This window comes from Otolemur garnettii, unplaced genomic scaffold (genome assembly GCF_000181295.1).
Source record: "Otolemur garnettii isolate 467f Iridium unplaced genomic scaffold, OtoGar3 scaffold00005, whole genome shotgun sequence".
NCBI lineage: Eukaryota > Metazoa > Chordata > Mammalia > Primates > Galagidae > Otolemur > Otolemur garnettii.
The window spans coordinates 33,971,657-33,989,402 of record NW_003852400.1 but is presented as its reverse complement, the minus strand read 5'-3'; the positions used below and the strand labels follow the sequence as shown (position 1 = coordinate 33,989,402).

The following is a 17,746-nucleotide window of genomic DNA, read 5'->3' as shown; positions in this document are numbered from 1 at the left end:
GAGGAAAGTGGGTAAGAGTTCTAGAGGGATATATTTTGTGGAGCTGGAGGAGAGGGTAACTGTGTCTCTACACAAGAGGAGCCCATTGGCAAGCAAGGAAAACTTCACCTCCTACGTAGGGTCTCTGACTAAAGGGTAATTCTCTTTCCCCCTGGGAGAAAGACATTTTCTTTCCTGTCATATGAGGTTAGAAGTAAAAAGACCACAAGCTGTTTATTAAGTCTTGTGACCAGCTCCCAGAATCAACTGCACCATCAACTGCAGTCATCCCCTCAAGGGCATTCCAACATGCTCTGAGTCAGGTGGTAGAAAAGATTATGATGATTTCAAAATTACAAACAGAGGTATTGGGAAATATAAATTGGTAAATAAGGAAAATTTCAGACAATGCCAAGAATCCATGCAGAGGACTTTGTTTTGAATTTAACAGACAACTTAAAAAGCTATTTGTAAAAAAGGCCTTTATCATCTCATTATAATTTTCCAAAAGAATTGCCAAGAAAGAGAAAAAGATAGCATATAATAGCCAGGGATATTTCAACAGAAAGTAATAAGGTGTTAGATTAAAATGACCACTTACAGCTTGGGAATGCTAAAAAGTTATAGTGGCATAATTAGGATTAATAATTCTTTTAAAGAGTGATAAAAAAAAAAAAAAAAACCTCCCACCTGGTAAGACTAAGTGTCCATTAACAGGAATAGAAAATTCTTATACAAGAACATGGCAGGAACACTAAGGGAAGCTCAGAAACAAGGCAATAATTTACCTACAGATTACTATTAATCTGGAACAAGAGCATAAGAAGGTTGTGTTTTATTTGAGGAGAGTCTAGCAGATTCACTAAGAAAATCCTACTGAAAATACAACATTGAGTTTTTATTTGGCAATCCAAAGTGGTCTGACTCTCATTTGAGCCTCAAGTTTATGCTGTGTTCATTGCAAGTGTAACCCTGAAGGGTTAACCATAATAGACTTTGTACTGATGTAGAGAAACAAGCCAATTACTGACACTTACATATGCCTATACCATATCTAACTTGCTTACATAGAACTATGGTAACTGGTTGACATTGCATTCTTCCAACCTGTTAATGAAGTGAAAAACAACATAACCTATATCCCTTTATAAATGTCACTAAGGTTACAGTAAATGAATTAGAAATATCACATATTTTCTACCTGTACACTCACACAGTTACATACATATTTCAAGATGTAAAGGTTTACTGGATGACAGAGTCCAATGGAGGGACTCCCCAAAGGGAATGGACCCACCCAAATAGAATATGCCCACCCCCACCCTTCCGACAGATGTCCCACCCAGGAAAGGGAATGTGCCAACCCTGCCCTTCTGACCTTTAAAATCCCTATTCACCATTCCCCACATACTGACTTCCTTCTTGAACTCAGCTCACCAGCCCCCAGGTGGAAATACAAGCCCATGTTGCCCACACAGAACCTGCACTCCGTTTCCTTTCATTCATTATTAGAATGAGTTTTTATTTTTGGCCTTTGACCTCTCACTTGATTAGTTTCTATCATCATTTACCATAAATCTAAGAGTGATTAAAACCAACACCCCAGGGCTAAAGCCTGAGGCAGAAACTTGAGTATCCGGTTGCTCCGGATAGCTGCAATTTGGCCATTTTTTTCTCTCCTATTTTCACTAATTTTAATCCAATTTCTATAAAAACCATACAGAAAGTCCAGTTCAGTCATCAAATATTTCAGTTAGCAAAGCATAACACTGGCATCAGGGAGAAATTTTCATCCTGTCAGGTTCCCACAAGCTGCACTAGAAAACATAATAAGTTAGGAAAACATGTAAATAATATGTGAGTATTTCATAAGGGAAAGAGAGCCTGGATGGAGTTCTCATAGTGTGTCCTATAATGTTGATGTGGCATTTAACATTAAGCAATAAGAAATACATCATTATACGCACTAACTTGGCATGCAAGAGCCTTAGCTTTGCTAGGAAATGGTTTTAAAGTCATGACAGATGTTCAGAAGACAGCCTATCAAAATGACCTTGAAACCCCCAGTAGTTTTTTCCCTCAGCTCTAGAAAAGTGTGAATCGATTATTTAAAGTCAGCCCCTTTACAACAGCCAAGAAAAGCCAGGGCGTGATAAATTGTCAGGCGGCAACTCCCTACTATGAAGAGCAGAAAATGAGGTTGACTCCATTTTTTCTTCCCCAATCAGCAGCTGGGCAAAATGGCTCAACTGTGGCTTAAGCTCCCAACAGACCTGAGTTATACAAATGCACATCAACTGAAAAATAATGTCTATTTCTCAGTAGCCTCTCCCTGAATACTCCAACAGTACAGTCTTGATCACCAAAGGAATCAGAGGCAAACCTGTTCAGAATGAGAGAAAACCTTTCCGGTTCTAAACTGAAGACAGACAGGCGAGGGCCGGTTTGTTCGTTGAGTCACATCTGCTGTTGTGCAACACATTCTTGGGCCCTTTCTTGCTCTCAGCTCAGTTACAGTGAATCAGCGTCACCCTAATAAAGCCACTTGAGCTGGAGATCCAGGTCTGAGATTAACACTTCCCTCAGCAGACAGGCAGTGGAAAACCTTTCTGGCCTCACGGTTGGGCACACATTAACTATTACCCCATTCCTAAGGCCCACAAGACCTAAACTGTAAACAGGTTTTTGAACTATATTGTTTATTAAATCCTTTTGAAATCATCCACGTCACTTTCTCCTAAACACTGCTTTAAACAGTGGGACAATGAATGCACGCTGATCAGCACCTTTTTTTGATATCTACTTTCAAATTTCAACTGGGGAAAGGGAATGGGGACACAATTGGCGAGACTAAGATGTGGACTAAACCGAGGGAGGTGGCTCAGGCTATATTTGTTATCCTTATTCACCTTAGGGGGACGGAGCCAGGAGTGAAAACCATTGACAAAGGACAATGTAAGGCAGAAATCCTGCACAAAATAACTAGTTTTTGGTTACTCGTGAATTTTTTTTATTTTCATTTTTCTGTGTGCGAACTTGAAGCTTTCCTATAGGCAGCATACAGTTAAATTCAGTCTCAGCTAGTGACCGTAGCAAACTCTTTTTTTTCCCTTTCTACATGACTTGCTACTTAAGTGGACACAGCATTGGTAGAGGAAGAGGCTACAGGTAGCTGCTGGCATGTACAAGTGGGTTACCTGTCAAACAATTTAGTACTCAGAGATCATAGGATTATGATCAATGCCCTTCATCTTTATACATGATGCTTTCTTAAATATTTTTCAGTCACTCCTTTCAATGTTGTTTAATTCACATCATGTTTCCTCTTTGAAAAAGTTTCCCTGGCCAGGCGTAGTGGCTCACACCTGTAACCCCAGTACTTGGGAGGCCAAGGCAGGTAGATAGACTAAGCTCAGGAGTTCGAGACTAGCCTGAGCTAAGAGCCAGACCCTGTCTCTAAAAATAGCTGGGTGTTATGGTGGGCCCAGCTACTTGGGAGGCTGTGGCAAGAGAATCGCTTGAGCCTAAGAGTTTGAAGTTGCTGTGAGCTAAGATGTCACAGCACTCTACCAAAGGTGACCAAGTGAGACTCTGTCTCAAAAAAAAAAAAAAGAAAGAAAAAAAAGAAAGAAGAAGTTTCCCTATTGAGTTTCAGTTGTTCAACTATTCTTTTATCCAAGAGAAACTACATATAACTATGCAAAACTGACTAAATACAAAATCATGTTTAAAATCTTCTTTATACAGAAAGGACAGTAAGATGAACATTATATAAAAAACAGAAGTCACACAAATAGAAATTAACCCAGTCGTCAAACTGGGTCACAATATAAGTGTCTCTCCACAATACAGATGTTTGAAAATGCCATGAGTTTTAAGGGCATTTAGGGCAGTGGATTTCACTTCCTAATTTCCTTTTCTCTTACTATTACCATCTTTGCCATCAACGCTTTCTCAAAACCAAGAAAGTAACAACCAACTATAAATGCTGATGTCAAAACCAGTAAAGTTTACCAACTGCCTTCATAACTTCACATAAGAGTACGCTCACACAAATAGATACAATGATTCCCATTTTGCAAATAGACACATAGCTCAGGCAAGACAATCTGATGTCTTGTCCAACATCAAATACCCAAGTAACTGAAAATTCTAGGGTTGTAATAATGAAGAAGTTCAGATTCTACATTTAGAGCTCCAATTAATGGAATTAGTGAGGTTAGGTGAAAACAGGAATCATTCAGTTTCTTCTCCAATTTCATATTTTGATCAGAATTTTAAACACCCCCTGCCTCCCCCACACACACTCATAGCCACACACCCAAAGCAACCTACCCCTTTTCCGAGTTTTGAACCTCTGGCCTGTTAGCACTGGCTTCTGATGCTTATTCATAAAATTTCTGAAAACAAAACAAAAAAAGATTATGTACTTCAAACAAGCAGTTCATAGGAAAAATATATGGCTGATAAATAGTGGCTCGACCTTACCCCTAACTGAATATAATTTTTAAACTGAGATCTAATTTAGAAAATCAGACTAGCAAAAATTTTTCAGTTTTACCAACACTCAGTGTTGGAAAGGACATAGAAAAAGCAACCAGACATCAGCTTTGGCATGAAAGGTTAGACTCCATGAAATGCTTCTGGGAAGCATTTGGTAAGGATCTGGAAATATTTATAAAATCTTGGTCTAGTAAGGGAATTTATCCTGCAGTGAGACTCAAACAAAAATGCAAATACACTTGCTTACGGGTTGTGGAGTAGGACTAAGTTGCAACATTATTGGGTTTATGAAAAAATGAAGTGAAAGGTCCCTGAATATGAATCTGTACAATTTAGCTGCCCATGGAATAAATACTTCTAAGGCTTATGACAGAATGAATCGTATCTAATCATGTTACCTTGCTGGCCTCACCACCTCTCTGATTACCTATGTATATTCAACACACACCTCTCCCCATCACTGAGTTCCAGACACACTGTCCTCTTTGTTTTTCTTCCAACTGGCTAGGCAAAGTCCAGCTTTTGAGGCTTGGTTCCCTGTGTCTCTTTTGGGAAGGAACCTCCTGGCTGGAAGGAACCTTTTCAGAGAGGCCTTCCCTGACCACCATCATAAAGTTGGCCCCTGTCACCCTCTCTCCCTACCTAGCTTTATTTTTCTTCAGAGGCTTTAGCAGTACCAGACATTTTATTATTATCTGGTCGTGCCTATTCCCCCCATGAAGGTATGATCTCCAAAAGGATAGGGACCTCTTAGGTTTTATTCCATGTTGTATCCTTAGGACCTCAACAGTGAGCAAAGTATGAGCGTTCAGTAAATATTTATCAAATAAGCTGCTGCACTCCCAGGGAAGAGTTTCAAGGCAACTTCAAAAGCAAGTTGAATGAAAGAATGTTAAACATTTGGCTTAAAAGGCCATGCATGTATGATTTTCTATGCAAGAAAAATCTAAGAGGGATACAATAAACTGTTAACAAGTTTTTTAATTTTTTTTTTTTTTTTTTTTTGCTCAGTGGATGGGAATTGGGGCACTTTATATTCTTCTACTATATTTAATATACAGTGAGACATATAATAAAATATCTTTTTAAAAAACTGAAAACCTACTCCACAAGACTTCTTAACAGTTGTGAACAGGCTTCTTGGCATAAATATTATAAACTGAAAATATGTACATTGCTTAGATGATGAAGGTCAAACATTTCAGATAATGTGCATTTTTTAAAGACGTTATCACCTGCCAAAGCTTTGAGAAATCAATGTGAAAATGTCTAGATGTCATCAATTACTTACACCATCAATCAATCAAGATAGCATTCAAGTACCTTATTTAATTACTTTCTACAGGTTTTAATTTATGTATCAAATCTTCCTTCCCACTCTATAAAGAAGAGAAGCATGTAGCTTAACATTAAAAAGAATCTGCTTATCATTGAAAACTTCAAATTGATGGTTGTTTTAAAAGTGAAAATAATTAAAAATAAAATAAGTACAGAAAGTATGGCATTTTTAATCAATCCTATAAAGTAAAATGAACTTAATACAGCATGGTTTGAGAAACAAAGGTCATTAAGTCAGAATCCGTGCCCTCAAGGAACCCAGTGGGAGGGATAAAATCCAAACATTTGCAATACAATGTGATAGCTGAAACAATAGACTTGAAGGAGGGTAGAGAAAGTAATTGTTTGCTCGATGTGTATTGTGCTGTAGCCACAAACTGAAATAGTTAACAAATGCTATGAACTTAACCAATGAAATCCCACTTCATTTGATGGATAGTGCAAATACAGTGTCTAACACATTATTTTCATTGACTGCAAAACTTTTATTCAGGAAGCTCCCTGTTGGCATTTTTTTAACACTCATCATGATCAGCAAATACTTCATGGGTGCCAAAGTGATGGTGATATATGGATGTGTCTCCCTACCACCCTAATACAATCAATATCACACAAAATGTATTCTTATATTAGAAAAAACAATCTGTCAAGAGCTTAACTCCTGTACGGTAATACAGTAACAAAAATAGACTTCTTCTAACAGGTGAACATTTAAGCAAAGAATCACTCTCTGCCCAAGATGTTTTTATTTACTTATTTATTTATTGTTCTTTGTTTGTTTTAGGGTCTCATTATGTTGCCCAGGCCATCTTTCAACTCCTGGGCTCAAGTGATCCTCCTGCATCAGCCTCCCTAGCAGATGAGGCTAAAGATGTTTTAATTTTGTAAATTTAAAAAACTATAAAGCATAAGCCCCTCTACAAGTTTGATTTGGAAGTTTAGAATACAAATTGTTGGAATTCCCTAATTATCTCTCTTTGCACCTTGTTTCTAGTTTTTCTGTTTATTAAGAATTATCACCATATGTAGCATATTTTCAAAACCTTTGGCTTTTATACTTAGTTCACTCCTAAGCACAGAAGTTTCCTTCACAGCCCCATGATGTATTCTCATTTTTCACACTCTCTATATATTCCACGTGGAAAATAACATACGATATGCAAACACAAAAGTGTACTCCAAGATTTTGATATAAATAATACCAAGAAATGAAACAAACAAGAACAAAGGAAAAACTCACCCACTGGTAGTGAAGACTAAGTGAAGACAATCTGCTTACAGAGAGTATCTATCCTTTAGCTGTTACTATTTGGGGCAGAGGCTTGGCTTTCCTCTAAATTTAGCTCTTCACGCTACACTATAATCTGCTGCAGCGAGGGTCAGCCTTTATAAGGTACACCGGGAGCTCTTATAAAAGCCCTGGCCTGAGATAAGCAAGGGCATTTCGGATAAGAAACTGTGCGAGCTTAAACTTGAGAAAATAACAAAGAGGAGCAAAGGCAGTTCTATCAGGCCACTGTCAAAAGCTAACTTTTAGTGCATTGTACCACACTTTCCAACTTCAAATCAACTAATGAAAAATACATAAGTTAAAAAAGTTAAAAATTATAAGCCAAACACAGACGATGAGCACATGTCCCACCAAAATGGAACAGTTCCAAGATTTAAAATGTATTACAAATTATAGATAAAATGGTAACAGAAAGGATCTAAGTATTTCACATGTCACTAAGAGACACCATTTCTTGGGACACTTCACAAGATAAAAGAGGACTATAAAATATTAAAATGATCCAATCAATCAAAATGTAGAAGGTTGATGCTCTGTTAATGATTTGAATACTTTGGAATAAATCCCCCTTTAAAAAGTCCAAATTGAAAAGTTTTTCTGTCTAAAATGTTAGTTATATTTCACCCTACCTCACTTTACTAACCTTCTAATGTTCCCTTTGCAGATTTCATCCCCTAACTCCCAGCCAGACTCCCGGCCCAGGTGCAACCACGGGCCCTCAGCATGGATGGATCTCCTGGCACCTGGGCACTAAGCATTCCCATTGTCTCTCCTATCTTAAATGGATTGACAGTTTGTATGTTGACTATTCAGTCTTAGCCAATATTTTTCTTTCTTTAGTTCTCTCTCACCATGGGAAAAGGACTGATCTACCAGAGGACTTACTTCTAATTGTCCCTACAAGAGAATAACTGTTCTTGCCTAGTAATTCCAGGTTTGGTCTTACACTCAATTTTTGACTAATACTCCAGTTTGGCCCATCTTTGAACTATGATAACCTGCCTTTTCGAACATGCTGTACTACTAGTATATCTTGTGTATATAATAGCTCTACATTCTAACAATCTTAACTTTATGAACATATATGCTCTAAAGGAGAGGTCACATTCTTCTGCAAAAAAACAAAAGGAAAATATTTTAGTCTTTGTGAGCTCCAAGGTTTCTGCTGAAACTACCTAATTCTGCTATTACAGTCTGAAAGTAGCCATGGACAATACTAAGTAAATGGTCATGGCTAGGTTCCAATAAAACTTTATTAACAAAACAAGTGGTGGGCCAAAATGAGTGCTCAGGTAAGGTAGCTTGTAAACTCCTATCCTATAGCAGTGCATCCACTAGAACTGTGATGATGGAAATATTCTATATCTAGTAGTTATTACTGAACCCTAGAGATGTGGCTAGTGTGACTAAGGAACTAAATATTTAATTTTATTTCATTTTTATTAATTAAAATTTCAACTTAAATAGCCAGTGCTGCTAATGGCTACATGTTGGGCAATGCAGTTTTAAAGTGATCCTTATGGATCAAAACACTTACATTGATGAAAAGGTAGCACCAGATCTAAATAGAAACTTTCAAATAATATTTTTCAAACTTCAAAGTTGTGTGCTTAGAGTAGGAAGAAAAGAAAAAAAGTACCACACTTTAAAATAAAGAAACTAAAAATTACCCACAGTATACATTATTTTTCATTCCATAAAAGCTAAAACTGGGGGGAGAAGGGGGCGGGGGGGTGGTGGGGCAGGAGGCCTAATACAATCCTTTACAGAAATCATCTGATCTTTCGGGTTGATTATGTTGTAGCATCATTCTCTCAAAAGAAAGAAAAATAATTAAATTGGCTCCAAGAGATTAAACAATTAACACTCTAAAGCAATAAACTAAATATATGCCTATAATAGCATTATAAAATTTGTTGCCCAGAATAACATTAGCTTGTTTAATATCCTTTTTGTGGTTTTGGAAACTAACATGCTCTTGTACTCAAAATCACCCGGCCTCTACAAAAAGCTAAATTATTATATCTCCAAACAAATTCTATGAACACTGTAGCATTTATAATACTTGAAAAAATTAAACTTTGAAATAGGAGAAAATCTAGTTAAAAAATGTTTCTAAATAAAATCAAATATTTCTTTCTTTAATACAAAAATAGTTTTTTTTATACTCATGTCCCCTTCGTTCTTATAATATCATTAATATTATAGGCATGATGATATAGTTTTGTCTTAATGTTTCAAAACTATTTTACACCATAAACTTATTAGTATTCCTACCTAAGTTGTGAATGCTGGTTTTCTGTTTCCTTTTAAACAAATATAAATATTCCAAAACTTACATTTTAAATATCCATCTATAATCTTGTCACGGGAATAAATTAAGACAATTATATAATGTCACTTATTTTATGTCAACTTATTTCTAAAAAGTTTCAAGTATAAATTAACTCCCCAAATACTTTCACTGTACTCACCAATTTATGGCCTCTATTTAACACAGCCTCCCGAGTAGCTAGGCCTACAGGTACCCACCACAATGCCTAGAGGTTTTCTATTTTTAGTAGAGATGGGGTCTCACTCTTGCTCAAGGTGATCTCAAACTCCAAAGCTCAAGCAATCCACCCGCCTCAGCCTCCCAGAGTGCTAGGATTACAAACACGAGCCACTTCTCATGGTTAATGTCAAATTTTAGAAAAACCAAATTTATCACCAAGTAGATGGATTATCATATCTCAAAAATACAGACTGGGCATGATGGCTTATCCCTACAAGCCTAGCATCTTGGGAGGCCAAGGCAGGAGGATCACCTGTGGCAAGAATTCAAGAGTTTGAGAGCAGCCTACCCCTGTCTCTACAAAAAATAGAAAAATTATCTGCCCGGGGTGATGCAAGTCTATAGTCCCAGCTACTCAGGAAGCTAAGACAAGAGGAACACTTGAGCCCAGGAACTTGAGATTATAGTGAGCTATGGTGACGCCACTGCACTCTAGCTAGCCTAAGAGTGAAAGACCCTATCTCCAAAAACAATTTAAAACATTAAATTTTTCAAAAGCACAATTAGACTATACAAAATAAACGTTTTCTATAGCCTTTGATACTAATACTTATTTCCACAATTTTATATCCTCTGATATTTAGGACGATGGTAGAAAGTAAGGAAGATCACAGGTTTCAAGAAGCGAGGCAGAGAAAGAGGAAACTGATCACTGCTAGGCTAACTTTTCATACTCTAGGTTAGAAATTACAGTCATGGGGAAAAAGGCAAAAAAGAAAGGGGAATTTCAGAAAACAAGATGTGACTGAAAATGCAATGGCCTAATTTTTATGATTTGGATAAAAACAATACACTATGTAGACACAGCAAAACGCCAAATTCTACAGACATGATGGGATCTTAGCTACAGATCACATACAAAATACACCAGCACTCAACAGTGGTCAATATGAGTAGTGAGTTTAAGGGGACATTCTATTTCCTATACCTGTATATATTTTCTATAATATAAATTATATACACATATAACTTTTATAATCAAAAAATCATATATATTTAAGTGAAAAAAACTTTATTATTATTATTATTTTGAGACAGAGCCTCAAGCTATCCCCCTGGGTAGAGTGCTGTGGCATCACAGCTCACAGCAACCTCCAACTCCTGGGCTCAAGCGAGTCTCCTGCCTCAGCTTCCCAAGTAGCTGGGACCATAGTCACCCACCACAGTGCCTGGCTATTTTTTGTTGTTGTTGTTGCAGTTTTTGGCTGGGGCCGGGCTTGAACCCACTACCTCCGGCATCTGGGGCTGGCACACTACCCCTTTGAGCCACAGGTACCACCTGCCCAGCTATTTTTTGGTTGCAGCCATCATTGTTGTTTTTGGCGGGCCCAGGCTGGATTTGAACCTGCCACCTTAGGTGTATGTGGCTGGCACCCTAGCCACCTGAGCCACAGGTGCCAAGCCAAGAAACTTTAACCTGTTGAAGTTCAAACCAATTTCAAAAGAGTTACAAGCAATAATATTTATGCATAAAAAAGAAGGGACCAAGTTCTAAATATCATTCCCTATCATCCAAGATTCCTTGGACAAATAGCTGATTCCAAGGTTGGAGCAAGGAAGAGACACCATGATCCTGGGACATCTTGTGTCAGAAAATACAAAGTGTTTTTAAAACATCAAAACAGATCACAACAACAGAGAAGTCATCCTGAGGACAAGACCACCGGTCTGGGCTTGAACAATTTGAGCCATCAAAATAATTGAGGAGAGCAATATCACACTGTGAAAACCCATAGGTCTATGCTTATAAATTTATGCTCTTATTAAAGGAAACACATTTTTCATTACAGACGGAAAGGGAACTAACTGGGGAGAAAGGAAAGGTTTTCTTTCAGTAGAATGCCATCTAATAGAGAAGAAAACATGGAATTAGAAAATCACCACTTGCAACCATCACATCCAGAATGGATTAATGCAAAAATCATCAATGCACACTACATCGATATGGACAAGTAAGTGTGTGTGTGTGTGTGTGTGTGTGTGTGTTGAGAGATGCTTGATGAGCAACAGGACACCTTTAGCCCCTCAAATCATCTTCACATAAATCACAAAATGATAAATTTTATTTATTTATTATTTTTGAGGTAGAGATTTGCTCTGTCACCCCTAGTAGAGTACAGTGGCATGACCATAGGTCATTATAACCTCCTGGGCTCAGGTGATCCTCTTACCTCAACCTCCTGAGTAGTTGGGACTGCAGGCATGCACTACCATACCTGGCTAATTTGATCTATTTTTGGTAGAAACAGGGTCTACTTCTTACTTTAGGCTTGAACTCCTGACCTTAAGCAATCCTCCGATCTCACCCTCTCAGAATGTTAAGTATAGGTATGAGCTACCTCACTTGGCAAGAATTTATTTTTAAAAATGCCCTTACTGCTGTATCAGCATAGGGGGGTTTTGATCCTCCAACAGGGGTTGCATACCTAGATGACAAACTAAATGTTTGTAGTCCAGGGATAAGCTCCCTAGGAACCCCTTCTTCACTGTGCCCTGCCTTTACTAGTCCTGCCATGGTGTTATTCTTCTACATTACAGTCTTTATTGAAGAGAAATGCAGCAGTATAACAAATGAAACTGAATATTATTAAAGATTACCATGATGAAAAGAACAAAGTCAACAGTAAAACAACCCAAAATAGGATGGGTTGAGGTTGTGAGGATATGAGGTGTGTGTAAAATAGGATGTGAGGTTGAGGTTTTATTAATTAAAAAAAGATAACTCCTGCTAATTCAAAACTAGTACCTGAAAGAAAGCTGTAATTCCTGAACATAAAATGATTTTTTAAAGTTTTAATGAAGTAACCCATTACTGAAATACGAACCAAAACCATAATAAGCAATTACATCATCCCAGTTAGAATGACTATTCTCAAAAACATAAAACACAAAATAGCAAATGTCAAGGATGTAGAGAAAGGGGAACTCTTATACATTGTTACTGGAAATGCACATTAACACAGCCATAATGGACAATAGTGTGAAGCTTCCTCAAAAAACTAAAAACTAAAACTACTGGCCAGGTGTGGTGCCTCACATCCGTAATCCTAGCCTTCTGGGAGGCTGAGGTGGGTGGATCCCTTGAGCTCAGGAGTTCCAAATCAGCCTGAGCAAGAGTGAGAGCCTGTTTCTACCAAAAATAGAAAAATTAGCTGGGCGTTATGGCAGGCACCTGTAGTCCCAGCTACTTAGAAGCTGAGGCAACTTAAATCCAAGAGTGTGAGGTTGCTGTAAGCTATGATGACATCATGGCACTGGAGAGGAGGTCTCAAAAAAAAAAAAATAGAACTACCACATCATGCAACAATCCCATTATTGGGTATATACAATATATGCATAGGGAATGATATATCCACAATCCCATGTTTATCACAGCACTATTCACAATAGTGAAGATGAGAAATCAACCTAAGCGTCCAGTGTTGGATAAATAAACAAACTGTGGCATATATACACCGTGGAATACTATTCAGCCATAAAAAAGAATGAAATCTGGCCATTTGTGTCATGAACCAACCTAGAGGACATTATGGTAAGTGCAATAAGCTGAGCACAGAAGGGCAAATACCAGGTTACCTCACCCAGATGGAGTATCTAAAGAGAGCCCGTCTCATAGAAGTAGAACAGGGGTTACCAGAGGCTGCAGAGAACAGAAGGGAGGGAAACACGGGGAGAGGTGGCCAACAGGTACAAAGTTACATCAGGTAAGAGAAAAAAGTTATGGTGACTGCAGTCAGTAAAAGTGTATTGCACACTTCAAAAGAGCGGGATTGAGTGTTCTCACCATGAAGAAAGAACAAGTGTCTGAGGTGATGAGTAAGCTAATGACTCGGATTTGATCATCATACTATATACGTATCAGACACCCCACTGTGCCCTAAATATGTATGATTATTACGTGTCGATTTAAAAAATCTATTTAAAAATATCATTATTTTTTTCTACATTTATTATTTGAAATACATCTATCTAACCAACATTCTAAGTACAAAATGTCAGATAGTAACTTAGTTCATTAAAACATGTATTCCGGAAATTACCCAGCAAAGCAATTTCTTCCTTCAATAAAGGAAAATGATAAACTAAATGTGTAGTGCTGCCATTTAACAAAACCCTTTTTAATTAATAGATGTAGGAAACTCTTTTAAAAGAATTTTCCCCAGAGTCTCCAGGACATTCTTTTGATTACTCTCAAAGATGAGAAATTTCATTGTTTGATAGGAGATTTAATTTTAGACAATCAGAGATAATTCAGAGTCTAATCTGCTGAAAAAAAGTAAGTGCCCATTCTGAAGCTAGCTGGTGTGTCCAACCATACCACATCCCCCCAACACACATACTCTTTTTTATGCATGATCTTTTTATAACAAAACACTGAAAAGAAATAAAAAAAGTAGGTGCTCAATCTGAGTAATAACAGCACTATAAAGTAATATGCTTGATTTTCAAATATGCCATTCAAAGGAAATAGTTTTATTTTTCTGAGACAGAGTCTCATTCTGTCACCCTGGGTAGAGGGCCACGGCATCATTGTAACTCACAGCAACCTCAAACTCTTAGGCTTGAGCAATCCTTTTGCCTCAGCCTCCTGAGTAGCTGGGACTACTGGCCCCCACAACAATGCCTGGCTAGTTTTCCTATTTTTAGTAGAGACAGGGTCTCGCTCTTGCCAGGCGGGTCTCAAGCTCTTGAGCTTTAACCTTAGAAAAAAAAAATGAGATGATGTCTATATTCTTTTATTGTAATTAGTATTTTTAAAACTATAAATACATTGAGGGCAAAAAGTCACATCTGCTTCTCAACCTTTCATTCGTGATGTCATGTCCTAGCCCTACTCCATGGAATAACTTAAACCCTTTAACACTATCTTACACAACCTTTTAGAAAGTGTCTATGCATTTGAGATTTTCACCTACATTGAAAGGCAAAGGTAACATTTAGTAAAAAGTCTCATCTTTAATGCTCTTACCTCCCCAAAGCTGCTTTTTTATTGTCAAATAGGTAAATTGATGTTGAGCCTTACACAGTAAAGAAGAAAGATGATTTTGATAGACTTACTTTGCACCTGGAACTATGCAGCTTAAGAATAGTGTGTACAACAGCCACTTCCCTAACCAAGATGAGGAAAACCAGGAGATGAAAATCAGCAAGGAGTGGAGTTTTACATTCCAGAGAGCACATCAGTTTAATGAGGCCTGACAGAGGCAAAACTGATGTGAGTGTTTGTGACCATTAGTTCAGATGAGAAGTCGGAGTATGAGTTATTACAGTGAGGAGTACTGAAGTGTGTGCCTCTCTTTAGAGGATTTCAATCAAGAAGAGAAAATAGAATCTCCTGAAAAAAAAAAAAAAAGAGAACAAGAATGCCCTACACTAGTAACCAGTGGGAGAGTTTGGCTTTGGAGCAAATGCTTAAAAAACATTAATAATGGACCTTTGGGAAGCTCAAAGGTGGTGGTGGGCATCAGTCCAAACATTTGCTTACTTATTAGTTCTCTCGACCAAGAAACTTCTGCTCTCATCCTCCCAGAAAGGGATCTGCCCAAGCCTGTCTAGCAGGTGAAGAAGCCTTATTGGAAGGGCTTCATGGGCACAGGCACACACAAAGTTACTTTCCACATACATGCCTACTACACAAGAAGAACACAGATCGGATAGAAAGCCTAGATTAGGGCTTAATGGGGCACAGTACACCGATGATATGGAATGGGACTTCTTGACACAATTTTATACTAGTAGACCATACAAACTTAAAGTAGTAGTAATAAAAAAAGAACCAGTAGGCAGGGTGTGGTTGCACACTCCCAGAACCAGTATTCTGGGAGGTCAAGGTAGGAGGATCACTTAAGCTCAAGAGTTCAAGACCAGCTTGAGCAAGAGCAGACCTCGTCGCTACTAAAAAGAAAAAAGTATAGCTGGGTGTTATGGCAGGTGTCTATTGTCCCAGCTACTTGAGAGGCAAGAGGATCCCCTCAGCCCAAGAGTTTGAGGTTGTTGTGAGCGAGGTGGATGCCATAGCACTCTAGCCTGGGAGAAAGAGTGAGACTCTGTCTGAAAAAATAAAATCAAATCAAAACCAGTACAGAGCTACACACTCAATTACACTTTTAAAAAAATACATATAAATGTAGAGAATCATTCATCTATTTGTTTACCAAATATTGCCAGGCCTTGTACTAGTTGATAGAGATGCAACAGGGATCAAATTAGACAAGTTTCATGGTGCTCACTTTTTTAATTGATGGAGTCTTGTTTCCAGCATTGCACCATCTGGCAGCACAAACTACCAAGCACTGGTAGTGTCCAGTATGTTAAAATACATCATAGGATGCATTTGATTGTAGTTGTGTTTTGTTATTAGTAGCGAAATGTGTTTATTTACTTACTAACTTCTAATGGGCGTCCACAAGGAACGGAACAGTTTGAATACCATTCATCTAACCCTGGCCCTCCACTCACCCACACATGAGGTTCGGACATGTCAAACTACTTGGCTGAGGTCATGCATTCCATTTCAGGACTGGTGACCCTTGGGAGATCAAAGATCCTTGCTCATCATCTGGAGCTTACACATGAGGGAAGAGTCAGGGCCAGGACCTGATCCACTGTCTACTCAGTGCACTTGCCAGGGAGTCAACCAAAGCTCTTGTAATATCTCAGAGAGTTATTTATCTGATTCTCAAAGGCAGCTTTTTCATTATTTGCCTCATAGATTTTATAGTTTAGAATTAGATAAAGTAGAGCATAAATATTAATTGAAAGGCGAGTTCAGCATTGGGATAAATTGGGTTAGCATATGTTACCTCTGAAATGCCATACAGTTCTCCCTAGAGTTCTCAGCAAAGAAAAAAATTACCTTTAGAGAGAGAATTCAACACAAATTCTACTGCTCGGGGACATTCGAATATTAAAAAATGTATGGCACCATGACCTCTAGCATTAGAGGATCCGGGTTTTGAAATTGTTTCCCCCAGAGGTTCATCTCTCACAAAAACACAATCTTCACACTCCCAAATGCCCGCACTGCATCCTTTTCCTCTCGCTTAGTTTCCTCTGTACCATCGACTCGGGGCTCTCCTTCCTGTTTAGAGCAGCCATATTCTATTACCTTGTACACTGAGAAAAACCTATGGGAACCTCTGTTTTCTATTTCCTTAGAAATGATGATAAATCCAGGAAGCGATCCAGGTTAGTCTGCAAAGCGTTAAAGTCCTGTGCAACTACAAACAGGAAAGCAGGCCAACAGACTAGCATACAACTAGACACCCAAAGGCAGCTTCTGAATATTCTCTGCATTGCCACGTGCTCTGTCCCTTATCATCACTCATGTCTGCCCGAGGACTTTTCTTGAGATTTATTTTGAAGTCCTCAAAAATAATAGTACATCTAACAGTTATATTTTGTATGGTCCTCATCTAGCATAAAAATAAGTTGAGATATGAAAAGCCAAAATAGAATTCCACACCTCACACAAATTTCTTATTATTGTCTTTCTACTATAATTTTGCTGTTTCCAGAATGAAGATAAATAAAAGGAAAAAGGATTATATTACCTGTAGTATTAACACTGAACTTTATATGTATTATCACTATACTTTTCTTTTTTTGACATATACTTACAAAAAAAAAAAAAAACCCACCTAATGCTAAACGTCAAGAAGGAATAATGAAGACTTTGACTCTTCGGCACCTGACAAAGAATGGTGTATTTAGTGAGTTACCTAAACCTTTATTTTCAAAACAGATAGTTTACAAATAAGACTATCTAAACATTTCTGGCACTCTTCACTCAATCTATGCCAAATTTAGAACAGGCCAAATCATTCCACTTGGTACCTAACTGACTAAAGATACTTGCTAAAGAGATCCATGGCCTCAGAACAGACCTCGGGGTGTCTAGGACTGAAAAGCCTTTTTGCATATGACCTGCTAATGTGGGTAGACTTTATGTTAATTAAACATGCTTTTAAAAAACCCTTAAACAAATTTTAGGGTTTGTTTGACACATTATAAATGATACGTAATACATCTGAAGTCTAAGCAAAGAGATTTTTAAAAATCAAGAAAAATAAGTCATGAAA

At 37.8% G+C, this 17,746-nt stretch overlaps 1 protein-coding gene across 1 annotated transcript in view; it reads right to left on the bottom strand.

Moving 5' to 3' along the window:
• BZW2 (basic leucine zipper and W2 domains 2) overlaps positions 1-17,746 on the bottom strand; it is a 57,328-nt gene that overhangs the window by 34,545 nt on the left and 5,037 nt on the right. The window contains exon 2 of the mRNA XM_003782725.2: positions 4,315-4,379. Within this exon, the coding sequence (XP_003782773.1) occupies positions 4,315-4,372 (58 nt within the window). The 5' untranslated portion in view covers positions 4,373-4,379. The remainder of the gene's footprint in view (positions 1-4,314; positions 4,380-17,746) is intronic.